This window comes from Microdochium trichocladiopsis (genome assembly GCF_020744255.1).
Source record: "Microdochium trichocladiopsis strain MPI-CAGE-CH-0230 chromosome Unknown B0I36scaffold_5, whole genome shotgun sequence".
In the NCBI taxonomy this organism is placed as follows: domain Eukaryota; kingdom Fungi; phylum Ascomycota; class Sordariomycetes; order Xylariales; family Microdochiaceae; genus Microdochium; species Microdochium trichocladiopsis.
In genome coordinates this window covers 3,137,918-3,150,261 of record NW_025763548.1, presented here as the reverse complement: position 1 = coordinate 3,150,261, position 12,344 = coordinate 3,137,918, and the positions used below count along the sequence as shown (strand labels likewise).

Below are 12,344 nucleotides of genomic sequence, written 5' to 3'. Positions count from 1 at the left end.
TGAATTTTTGCTGAAATCGAACAGTACGACCTTGAAAAGTATAAGGTTGAAAAAAACTCAACTGCACCCTAATCATGGTGGGCACACCACTTTTAGGTAAGGGTCCGGGTGTAGAGAACTCCATGGAAGGACTCTCAGATCGTGGCGAATCAAGAGCCGAGATGAGCTTTGTTGACGTCATTGACGCCCGCGAGATGGCCGTGTCAGCACTCTCCCAGTTTGGTGCCATTCCTAGTTGACCGCTTGAGAGCCGATCAAATAGATGCCGATGCCCTTGCGCAGGCGCTGATCACTCAAAATGGGGCCAATGTCCGCTTCTGCGACCCTCGGATCGTACACAGTGTCGCTTCGCAGGTTGTGCGTCTTGTGCGTCTTGCGCGTCTTGTGCTCAAATCTTCGCAAAGCATTGACGTCAACGTTCAGGCCTCGTTGTTCCGCGGCACCAATCTCGGCTTCTCTCTCGAGAGTTCGCCGGGGCCAATCCGGTCTTCGCGGATACTCCCGTGCCTTTCTGCCCTCTCGGCGCTTCCTTGACGCGAATGACCACATGGCTGAGCCGTCCACCACTCAGATGAAGCTATTTGTGTCTTTGCATAGGTTCCCGTTCCAAGAATAGCGAACACGTGGGGAATACTGGGCCAAGCTACGCCTGGCCTGAGTGCCAAGGGCACCTGATGTTCCTTGAGTGGGCCATGCCCTGACAGTCTTGCAATACCCTCACTGAGGACTCTTGTTCGAGCTTCGGCCACATGTGTAAGCACCGAGACGTCACTAGCAACCTCACCTTCTTGATTGAGCACTGCTCGTCTTCCTGGGCAACGTCCATCATGGGCACTGCGCTGCCTTCTCCTGCTTGGCAAGGTGGCAACAGACGTGCGGCCTTGTTGCTGGGTCCATGGCTGCGTCAACACGCTGACAAGACTCCGAGATCGTCTTCGGCATTGTATAAGATGGCCAAGTTAAGGGTCCATTTGTTGTCAAAAATAATCACAATGTTCTTGGCAACGAGACTTGGTGGCCGACAACAAGTGCATGAGTCTCACGACAGAAGCCGTGACTAGTGGTGAAAAAGCATGCATAAGAAGGGCTCTCGGTCTGGCTGACAATGGACTATCGAAACATCCTCCAGCATCACCGTCTTCTCATTCACAACAAGCATAATCAGCTATAAAAGCACATCCACATCTTTCTCAGCTGTTCTTCATCGAAACCTACGCCCAAATCTCGTCAACATGACGCTCACTGCAACAGCCGCGACACTGGCTCTTTTCTCCACGTCTTTGGTTCAGGCATTGCCCAGAAGCCTCGTGCCAAACGGCCCCGGAGGCGCCCTCCCTATTCGCGATGTCGCTCGCCTTGCCGAGCTCGAAGCTCTGCACAATGAGACTCTCGCAGATCTCAAGGCAGGCCACTTCAGCACGATCCAGCGCCGGGGTGAGCAGGCGCTCGACAACGATATCGAGAAGCGCAACCCGGAAGTGCTTGCAGGCATGCTCCTTTCAAGTAGACTTAGCGCAGAGATTATAAAGAGGATCTACAAAAACCTGAAGGACGTGTTCGACACAGACAACCATGAGACCTGGTTCAATGAAAACAGATGTCGCACATCTTTCAGGACCAATGGCGGGGTTACCGAGGGGATTTGGTCTTATGACAAGGGTTTCGGATATCGAGATCCTTCTGGCAGTCATGTGTTCGAGTAAGCGTTTCCCTAGTCAGCTTTCGCGGCTACCATCATCGATGGATTCCTCAAGGTGCTAATATTTTTGTTTTTGTTTTTGATTGACCCGACAGGGCTGCCTGGATTGATCCAGAGAACAATGATCCACCTGTACACTACTATTCTGACAAGGGCATCGGAGATTTCAGTGTTCAGTTCACTGCGACAGACAGTTATGCCTGGGACGGCATTGACGGTACCAAGAACTGTCCCTTCCAAGGTCTTTGCAACCCACAATTTGTATTCTACCGCGACAGATACAACATTATCTTCAGTACTTGGTGTAAGTAGTGATTCTCTTCTCTGCAGTCTGCTATGGAATGTACACCTCGAAGTAAGTTATTGAATTAGACAAACTTAACCATTTTCATGACCATATACAGAGTCCGAAGGCGCAATGTCTGAATGCCAATAGTCACATGGCGAGGACTGCGGCGCTCTTTGTTCATTGGGCGTTAAAGACCGGTTCCAAAGCGGTGGCGTGAAATGGCTCGGCAACTGCGCTATTCCCTGCTGGACCGAGGGCGGACTTGAATAGAAGACGATGGTGAATAGGAAATGGAAGTCGTACAGAGATTCTCCTGGGGAATTGGATCGAGTAGATCTTCCTGATTTTGTCTCTGTTCTTCTGGTGGTAGCATGATTTCTGCTTTGGATAGGCGCCTGATACGCCTTTCCATTCGCTACTACATCCAGACTAGGACGTACTTGAGCGATACTTTTCTGTTTAGAGAATAGCAGAGTCTCCGATAGACGAAATGAAATACTTCCCTCAATTTTTCGTAGATGAATTTATCAGAAATCTAGCATTCGACTTTGTTATGACACGAGAGCATTAGTAACACTATAGAGGTGTTAAAGACGCGGGCTATTTTCCCACCCTCCCCTACATGATAACCCTCGCTTTTTGGTACAATTCCATGTTAGGCCAAGATCTTGTATATACGTGTTGGCCTCTCGATCTTGCTATTTCATCTGGCTCTGATCCCTCCTTCTTCTATGTCATTTCTAAACCCAAATAAACGACCTGCGCATTTGGCCATCAATTCAATCCTCCAGATTTGAGGAATTCCAACGAGCACCGTTGTCAAGAAGTAGCTGGACGATCCGATAGTGACCGATAGCTGAGGCAGCCTGCAGCGCAGTACCGTATCTGCCACCTTCCGCATTCACGTCTGCACCTTGTTTAAGAAGTAGCTGACAGACTCTTCCATCGCCTACAGCTGAGGCAGCCTGCAGCGCGGTACCGTAAAAGCCGCCATTCGCGTTCACGTCGGCGTCTCTGTCGAGAAGCAGCTGAACGACTCTTCGATCACATCCAATTGAGGCAGCCTGCAGGGCAGTACCGTATTCGCCGCCTTTCGCGTTTACGTCGGCGCCATAATCGAGGAGCAGCTGCACGGTCTCTTTATAGTTCTGCAATGAGGCTGCCTGCAACGCTGTACCGTAAACGCCACCTTTCACGTTGACGTCGGCGCCGTTATCGAGGAGTAGCTGGGCGATCTCTTTATTTCCTTTCTCTGAGGCCGCGTGCAGCGCAGTGTCCCGTTCACCACCTTTCGCGTTAACGTCGGCGCCTTGATCGAGGAGTAGCTGTACGATCTCTCGGTTTTCAACCCAACAAGCGGCTTGAAGTGCATTGCCGAACCTGCCGCCTCGCGCATTGATTTCAGCGCCTTTCCTAAGAAGTAGCTGGACCATTTCTTCGTTGCCTCCGTAGGCGGCGACCTGTAGCGCAGTACCGTACTCGCCGCCTGTCTCGTTGAGGTCAGCGCTTTGAGATATGATATTGACCAGGCGTGGCAGCCCAAAAGCCGTGCACACATAGAGGACTGTCTCATCTCCCTGAAGATTAGTGAGAGGATACATCTCAACAGCGTCCATACGCAGAAGTCGTCTCCACCCCGGAAACCAGTAATTGGACTTTTGGATCCAACACTTGGGGTCCAACCACTCAATTGTGTCCAGGGACATGCAAGAATTGTTCTGCGGCAGTTGAGCACCACCCCGGACTCTTCCTACCGGTTCCTCGGACAGGACCATCTCCGCATGGTAGAATACGCCCCTTGACGCATACGCAAAAAATGGATCCGTCTTTTCTGGCCAACTCCTCTCTTTTTGCGTGGTCAACTGACTTCGTGTTTGCTCAATATATGACCAACAGCGAGCCCATAGGCGACCATGGCTGGCCCGGACGGGATCGGCCCCAAGCGTTGGATCCAACTTTTGTAGTCTTTTCTGCCGCAAGAGGAAGTCGCTGACCGACAGGTGTATGAATTGGACGATATCGTGCTCGCCTTTTCGTACCTCAATTAGGCCTCTTGACGAGGCTGTTATTCGTCGCTCAACCACGTCTATGGATAGAGGACCTATTTCCCCCACCGCAGACAAGAGCTCAACGGGTTCAAGTGGTCGCCCGCAGAAGAGCACCCACTGAAGCATGAGGACTGTCTCAGCCATACTGGTCGCGTTCGTGCTCAAGATGGCAGAGAATATGCTTTCAAGGTCAACCGGGATTTCGTCGAGCGTCTTTCGCATTGCTTCGAGCATGCCTTCGTCGCAGGCTTTGTTCAGCAGCGACACAACAATCTCAACCCAAAGGAAGACGTTATCTGCCTTCTTAACAACTTCATCAGCAATCTCATCCGTGTATATCCTCAAATTTGTTCTGACATATCTGGCGATATCAGTCTGGTGGTCCTTGCTCTTCTCTACCACTAATTCGACCACCTTTCTCATTCGAATACTTGGGTAGTGGCGGCTCGAGAGGCAAATCTTGAGCGGAAAGCCGTCTTCGAGCGCATTAATGCTCAGTGATTCGAGGAAACCGACCACATCGCGGACCTCGGACTCGTCGCATTCGTCGAGCGCGTCGATATGAAGAAGGAGAGGCCGCGACTGTGACTGCTCAGTAATAGAGCGTATAAAGCCCTTGAGCTCAGAGGTTTGCCACTGGAAATGGCCATCTAGACTTGTCCTCTGCTTCTCGCGGAGTTTAGGGACGAAGAGCTCGTATAACCCATGGTCGCTCTCGATTAGCTGGTAAACCATTGATCGCAGCAAACCCAAGGGCGTCTTTTCGAGCGTTTCGCCACGAGCGTTAAAGAAGTGTGAGAGGATGAGATGGTCCTGAAAGATGTCATTCTTGTAACGACGGTATGCATGCTTCATCAGCGTCGATTTACCAGCGCCGGGCTTGCCTTTGATCCAGAGGACTCCATTGTGCTTTGGAAGAGAGGCTGGATCCCTCCATTTGTGAAACTCCGGAGCCTCAAAGAGCCAGTCGCACGTGCTCCGATGGGCAGGATTGATGTCGTTTTGGCGAGCGTGGATGCCGGGGAACGCGAGAGTTCGGAGACAAGCTGGGAGCCTGTCAGCCTTCGTTCCATCATGGGGAGCGTCTACTAACCCAGCGCTCACCTTCTTTCTCCTGCTGACGTTGGCTCACAGCCTCGATGTGGGAACCTTGGAATGGGTCTGTGCGTGTGAATCACAAATGCAGGCCATCTCCTGTGCGATATGGAGACCTACATCCATATACCGTGCTATAGTTGAATTGCGCGCCGTAGCCGTTGTTGTTCAGCTGCGGGCCGCGGCCGGCTGCTACGTTTTGCGGCCCCGTGCTGTGGTTGCCAAAGTTGTTCGAGGCCATGGGCAGAGTTGTCCCCCAGCGCGGGACAGGACGGTTTATTTCGGGACAGGACGGTTTATTTCGGGCCGCAGACGCAGCAGCTGCGACTGCTGCCCCAGCGTACAGTGCCACGGATCTGGGGGATGGAAGATGGTAGAATTTCGAAAGAATCATGAGGGCAAGGCTGCTATAGCTGCCCAGCTCAACCCCGCTCCATGCAGGAGACTGGGGCCGAACAGCCTGGGACCAAAGAGGCGCAGGCAGGCTCGTCACGGAGTGTCAGCAACTGCATGTTGGCTGAGCACGATGCAGCCACTTGGTGGGGCACTCAGAGGCATACACAAGACTTGGTTCGCTTTAACACGCGATCAGTTGATGCCAACTATTCTTATCAGACTGTGGCTTTATTTTCATAAAGCCAATGAGGCTCTGGTATGAAAACAGTGGAGGAAATGCAGCGATCTGAGCTAATATGATCAGTTCAGTTTGGAGATACTTTGTTCCTCGGGCGAAATGACAGCATTTTCGATGTACTTGCGATTGTCACAGCCACTTGCCACTTCCGGTGAGACAGGGATGATTTAGGTACTTCGATGAGCAGCAGGATAACGTGGGACGCCTTTGTCTCGGAGCCTTATGGGCGCTGTCGAGATAGGGGCAGCAGCCGTGGCTAGCCTAGTCTGTGCAGGCGTGACGCCCGAGGACCGCCTTGGTCACGGCTGCTGCCGCCGCCGCCGCAAAGGGCTGCCATACCTTGTTCTTGTGGCTGTCTGCGTAGTCACAGATGCCCTTAACGACAATGCACGGCACCTCATCCCACACGCCGGCTCCCTCCATCTCAAAGGCGACCACGCCACGTTCCTGTGCAATCTGATCGCGGTGCTCGCCGGACTTCATCACAATATTTCCAGACGAGATGCTACCAATGATGACTCGAGGGCGTTGCTGGTCCTCTGGAGCCATCCTGCGTCTCATCTCTATACGCGTTCTTGGCACCAATCGTCTCTCGTCACAGCCGAGTTCGGTGCACGAAGCTTGAGCCGCTGTCCGACAAGAGCCCTGCGGCCCTTCGTTGCAGATCACGCACAGCTGCGGCTCGTGGTGACCATGTCGATAGTCTGCTGCGAACAGTTTATCCTCGTCAACCCCAGGATAATGGTAGTTGGTTCGACGATTCAGCCGCACCGCTCTTGCCTGTAGCTCTTGAAGATGGGACCCTGCCTTGGTTTGTAGTTGCTCTTCTCCTGCTTCGGTCTCGAAAATGGTAACCAGGTTGCGGATTTCTTTTTTCGGCCGGCCGAGAGCATCTTCAACCGTGTCTCTCAAGACAAGGCTAGCTGGGTATTGCTTGCTGATGTCATGGTAAACGATTTTGCTGATAACAACATCGCCAAGCAGCCTCTCATCAGCACCCGTCCCCGGCACACCACCACACACTCCAACTAGGAGGGCAAGACTCAAGCTAGGAAAGCTTGAACGCAGGCTGGCAGCTGACCCAGCCGCTACCGATGAGCCCATATTGGGAAGCAATACCAGCACGACATTGTGCCGTCCCACGCGGCCGAATGAATATGTGTTGGTGTCTCCAGCTGCGCGGCCATATCCTCCGTCCTGCTCGTCCCAGGACTCGTCGAACAGCAGGGACACCGCGTCGTATTCGAGTGGTAAGGCGCAGATGATGGCAATTGAGAAGACCCCGCGACGGGAAGGCCCATCGGGGCCCGGTACATGTTGATGAGCTTCGTGGTTCGACGGAACCTGGCCTGAGATCAAGTGCTTGACTAGATTGCGCCAATCAGAATCGTAATGCATGAGACACAAGGTGTTCCCAGAAGGTTCACTCTTACCTCCTTGCGTGATGGCATTGTTGTACTGGGCTCCAAGCCCATTGTTGTTGTACTGGGGTCCATTTCCCGTCGCAATATTCTGTGGGCCGGAGCCAGAATTGGTGATAGAGATGTATGGCATATCAAGTCGTGGGAAAGAAGCTTTGTGAAGCCGGATACAGATGAGACTCGTAGTAGTAACGGCAGTTGTACAGTCATCGTACCGCGCACAAGCGCTTGGGCTACTCGGAAATACAGGTAAATGGTGGTACTAGGGAAACACAGTTGGCGGAACACAACGACCCCAGCGTCTCGGGCTGAATAAGGCATTCTACGAGGCAGAATTTAGTGGGGTTGTTGGTGGGTTGCCAGCCCGGTGCAGCAAGGCTGTGTCCTGGAGCACCAGAAGGTTACAGTGACCAATATGACAAGGATTAGGACCAACCAGTGGATCGTCTTCAGGAGACACTTACGCGTCCGCCAGTATCATGTAGTCAGCCAGCTGCTTTGAAGACAAGACAGTACGTGGGGGAGATCAGTGCTATATGTAAGGCTTTTTGAACATCCGGGCATGCCGTACATGAAATGAACCTATTTAACATTATATTATTATTTATAGTACGCGTGACCCGCTAGTACTAGGGGTTTAGCGGTGCTACGAATCTATCGTGTAATAAACCGTGCCTTTAGGCTGGACTAAAAGTACACGCTGCGTCTTCTCCGCGCCTAAGCGGGGCCTGCGCTCATAGTTATCGTCGCGTGTTTTAACATTATATATTCGTGTCGACAAATTCGATATGGTGGCCTTCTGGCACTCCAGGATGTAGAACATGCGCTTCAATCACTGAATCAGGAGAACCAGGCTGGGCCGGGCCGGGCCGGGCCGGTATCTGGTCGGCTACTCACTTGGTCAAACCTCAAGCTCATCCAATCATATGAAATAGCCACCCACGTCACTCTCTCAGACAACTGCCTTGCGGCCATTTCTTACGGTGGTTGATCACATCCAATTTCACAGGCGTCTATGCTCCTGAAATCTCAGGGTTTCACCTTCATCACCGCCCAGATCTTTCCAATTCTTTTACAACGTGGATGAAACCAAATTCCTTCGCCCAGGTAGTCAAGCGGAGCATCTAACCACAGTTTTGCGACTCACCGCTGGGATGCTCTACAGAACATACATGGGATGAACGACGGTTCTCTCGAGCGAGCTCCAGTGGTTGGGGCAACACGACGAAATACGGCGCAGTAGTAATCAACCAGGCGAAAGCCTCCATTGCACACATCCTGAATGTGGGCTCGCCATAAGCGGAACGTCGGCAGGGGCGTAGTGTCATTAGTTGTTAATCCAGCTAATCTGTTCGAAGATGCTCAGGATGCATGCTAACAGGTGACTGACAGACTGATCGTGACGACACCAGCGGCGCCGGCTCCGCGGGGAGCCAGATCTTCCGCACCAACGACGGCACCACTGTAGACCGACGCCTGTATCCTTGCTCGTCCGATCTGCACGGAATCGTTACAGCAACCGCTTATTCATCAACACCAACTCCTCTGCCACGACTCTATGAGCGCTCGGCACATACTGCCATATTTGGCGTGGGGCAATATGCTGCCACACGGACGAATTACGTGGTAAAATAAGAAGTGGAGGGAGGGGTGGAAATGGAAGGGCCGGATTTAGAGACGGGTTTTGGCAGATGTGACACACACTCCGTGGGACGGGGTATCATGAAAGTGAGTAACGTAATCCACGGGTGAGCGGGTCACACGGGTGAACGGGTCACCTTCCAGTGACTCGTACGACAATGTGTAAGACAATTCAACCACAACGCCTTAAATTAATTGAAACTATTCAGAATCCTCTTCTTCAGAGGCAGATACAACTTTCTGACACGTACGAGCATTATGCCCGGGCTCGCCGCAGACGCCACATCGTCGCGCGCGCGTTTCGGGCCTCCTCGTACGACCACTATTCTGACTCGTTTCCGCCATTAACTGCTGCGTCGCATCGATTTGAGCCTTCAAATCCTTTGCCTGATCAATCGTGAGGGACCCTCCTTTCTGTAGCTGCTTTCTTTTCGTACGACGACGGCGGCTGAGGCGGTCGTTTGCATCTCGAAGTTCGGCGAGCTCTTGGCGCATAAGGTCCTGCTCGTGTACCATCATCATGACTCCTTTTCTCAGCTGCCGTACGCTCTCAACAATGGACGACGGTGAGCTATTCTGGTGTCGTACGATGCGATTTTCAATATACTTCGTCTGCGATTCGGTCTCAATTGGGTTGTTCGGCGTCTTTGAAACCCATGGGGGTGGTAGTCCAGCAGAGGACCCTGGCGGTGTCGGCGTATGAAACTTCACATCTAGCTGCGAAATCACATAATTCGGGTCGTACGGTACTAGGCCTGTCGCTCTAAAGCCTGCCTGGATGTTTGATTTGGTCATTGCAGCGTCGTACGCCTTATAAAAGGCTGGGAGGAAGTCCTCCTTTGAAACGTGGGTTACGTGCGCCCGCATTAGACCTTCGATTTCTTTACCGTACGCCCGTTTCAGAGGTCCAAAACACCCAACATCGAGAGGCTGGAGCTTATGCGACGAATGAGCAGGCATACAGAGGGTAACAATATTCTGTTCCTTGCAGTAGAGCTCGAAATCGACGGAATGGTGGCTCTCGTGGCCGTCGAGGATAAGGAGGCGGTGGGTACCCTTCGTACGACTCTTTGTATGGAAATCGAAGTGTTTTACCCATTCCAGGCCTCTCTCGTTCGTCGTCCAACCGTTTTCTGAAAGCGCGATTACCCAGTTGGCCGGTAGAGGGCTATTCGCGGTCCAGGAGTCGAGGTGGACCTTCCCGGCGAAGATAATGTACGGCGGGATTGAATAGCCGTACGACGCGATACCCTGGATTACTGTAACCCATTCCTGATTGCCTTGTTGTACGGCTCTTGGCCTCCCGCGTCGATCGGAGGTCGTAACGACAGTTTCGGCGGAGATTTTGCCCATCGCGAAGCCCGTTTCGTCGAAGTTATAGATGTCGTCATCGTGGATCCCGTATTTCGCGACTATATTTCGTACGAGCTCAAACCACGCGCGATACGCGTCCGGATCCTCGCAGAGGACCCTCTGGTAGTCGATTCTTCGATTAAAACGCGTACGGAGCTCAGGTCGTCGTCGTACGAAGGTTGAGGCCCAGTTCGTTCCAACGCGTGGCGCGTCGCGTACGCGGAGGAGTCGATCCGCCATTTCTCGAACACCACTTAACCGCGGTGGAAACGATCGCGAATCTAGGTCGATTACGTATCGTACGATACTCTCCTCTTCGTATGAGGTTAATTTCTGGCAGCGTGGTCGGGTATCGTGTTTCGCAGCTCGGCCGTGGTATCGTTGCTGGAGTGTCGTACGAGATACATTATAGATCTGCGCAGCCTTTCGTACGCTTAATTTTGGGTCGGATTGGAGCGCATTTAACGCTAGAACCAAATCACTTTCAATTGATTGTCGTCCCATGATTGGAGGTGGAGAAAAAGGAGAAGGAAGTGAACCTCAATTAAATTGCAGTAAAGTGACCCGTTCACCCGTGTGACCCGCTCACCCGTGGATTACGTTAGGCGTGATTCATTGGCCAAAAGATGCCCCACCAGGAACTGAAGCCGTGGCTGGTTTGAATTGTATCGAGGGGATTAGACATCTGGCGGCTTTATGTCCGCTAAAAACCGATGCGTGAAAACTCAGCGCCCTTGTTGGCCTTTGTATGTAGATATGTATATCATGATCGCCTGGAGGGATCTGTCTTGGCTTTTTCGAGATTGGTTTCAGTAACGGCTTAGAATTTGTCAACCATCAAATTCTAACAAAGTTGTATTATATCATCTCAGAGATCTTATCAGCATGGCTTCTGCAGGAAAGACAATTGCTCTAGTCACCGGAGCAAATCAGGGTGTTGGATTGGCAGTATCCAAGATCCTCTCGTCCGACCACGGCTATCACGTCATCATGGCGGGTAGGCGGGAACAAGCAGTTCAGGCATCTGCCGACCAGCTGAAGAAGCAGGGACTAGACGTCGAGCCTTTGGTGCTCGATCTTGGCTCGGATTCGTCGATCGATGCAGCTGTCGACTACGTACAAAGGCAAGCGTTAAAAATCTCAAAGTGTCTTTCCTCGCTTGCTGATGGGTCTCTATTAGTCACTACGGCGTCATAGACGTTCTGGTGAACAATGCCGGCATTGCTCGCGCGAGCGATCCTGCTGCAGATTCACGTACCACGTATGAGACAGTCCTGGGAACCAACGTCGTGGGTACGATGTCCGTCACCGAGAAGTTTTTGCCGCTGCTCGCAAAGTCGCAAAAAACGAAGAGGGTGGTTTTCGTCTCCTCTGGCTCCGGTAGCATGACAAATTGGGCGACGCCGGGCAGTCTGACGAGGAATTACAAGGCCCCAGCATATGCCGTTAGCAAGTCGGCTTTGAATGCCTTGTGCCTTCAGTACGCCGTGGAATATGAGGATGACCCGACTTGGAAGTTCAATGCCGGCTGTCCCGGATACTGTTCGACGAACCTCAATGGATTTTCGGGTTCGAATGCGCCAGAAACTGGTGCGCAGATTATCTGCAAGCTTGCCACGCTCGATAATGATGGCCCTTCGGGTGTCTTTATGAATAGAGCGGGCAGAATTCCATGGTAGATAATGAAGCATTACAAACCATCAGGTTCTACGGAGGTCCTTTTGAGTAGTGTGACAACCAGCCAAAAGGGCAATTTGACTGGGCCGGGCGGTACGGACAAGTCAGGAACTGTGGCTGCAGCCTCGCCACCAGACGATAAGGTAAAGGCGCACTCGGGACGAGTGGGCACAAAGTAATTGTACCAAGGATTCAAGGACTTGACGGGCTTGGTCAAGTAGGTGCTGCGAACTCAAGCCCATTGCAACGCAACCTTCTGTAGGACTCGTGTGGAAGCTGGTCGAGACTCATAAAGGTGCCGGGGCTGCGGTCAATAGAATGCTAATCGTGTCCCTGCACTTGCAAGCGCATTATTGTACTTGAGCCTTGACCACCGGGATTACTCGAAGCTGGGAGCTAAGGTGAATCCGAATCTAGGAGTATTAGCGCTGTTGAACAGCCGGCGCTACTTATTCTGAATTGCGCCACGCTGCCGAGGGGAACCTCG

At 52.3% G+C, this 12,344-nt stretch overlaps 5 protein-coding genes across 5 annotated transcripts; 3 read left to right on the top strand and 2 right to left on the bottom strand.

The window, feature by feature from the left end:
- Positions 1 to 1,232: 1,232 nt before the first annotated feature.
- Positions 1,233 to 2,058, top strand: B0I36DRAFT_363242 (uncharacterized protein; the record flags this gene model as incomplete). The annotated part of the gene is made up of 3 exons (XM_046158777.1): positions 1,233 to 1,699; positions 1,795 to 2,003; positions 2,030 to 2,058. The coding sequence occupies 3 exons, from the start codon at positions 1,233 to 1,235 to the stop codon at positions 2,056 to 2,058; spliced, it is 705 nt and encodes a 234-aa protein (XP_046013249.1).
- A 436-nt stretch (positions 2,059 to 2,494) lies between these two features.
- Positions 2,495 to 5,492, bottom strand: B0I36DRAFT_324196 (ankyrin repeat-containing domain protein). Its single transcript, XM_046154067.1, has 3 exons — positions 5,252 to 5,492; positions 5,141 to 5,197; positions 2,495 to 5,082 (listed from the first exon to the last, which is right to left on the bottom strand). The coding sequence occupies exons 1-3, from the start codon at positions 5,370 to 5,372 to the stop codon at positions 2,768 to 2,770; spliced, it is 2,493 nt and encodes an 830-aa protein (XP_046013248.1). The 5' UTR covers positions 5,373 to 5,492; the 3' UTR covers positions 2,495 to 2,767.
- Positions 5,493 to 5,702: 210 nt separating this feature from the next.
- B0I36DRAFT_324192 (nucleoside phosphorylase domain-containing protein) lies at positions 5,703 to 7,167 on the bottom strand. Its single transcript, XM_046154066.1, has one exon. It carries the CDS (start codon positions 7,161 to 7,163, stop codon positions 6,027 to 6,029), a length of 1,137 nt encoding a protein of 378 aa, XP_046013247.1. The 5' UTR covers positions 7,164 to 7,167; the 3' UTR covers positions 5,703 to 6,026.
- A 916-nt stretch (positions 7,168 to 8,083) lies between these two features.
- Positions 8,084 to 9,051, top strand: B0I36DRAFT_324189 (uncharacterized protein; the record flags this gene model as incomplete). The annotated part of the gene is made up of 2 exons (XM_046154065.1): positions 8,084 to 8,516; positions 8,579 to 9,051. Coding segments are annotated over exons 1-2 (286 nt in total), but the record flags the coding sequence as incomplete, so codon positions are not given.
- Positions 9,052 to 10,983: 1,932 nt separating this feature from the next.
- B0I36DRAFT_124196 (short-chain dehydrogenase/reductase SDR) lies at positions 10,984 to 12,081 on the top strand. Its single transcript, XM_046148086.1, has 2 exons — positions 10,984 to 11,304; positions 11,361 to 12,081. The coding sequence occupies exons 1-2, from the start codon at positions 11,066 to 11,068 to the stop codon at positions 11,857 to 11,859; spliced, it is 738 nt and encodes a 245-aa protein (XP_046013245.1). The 5' UTR covers positions 10,984 to 11,065; the 3' UTR covers positions 11,860 to 12,081.
- The last annotated feature ends 263 nt before the right edge of the window (positions 12,082 to 12,344 follow it).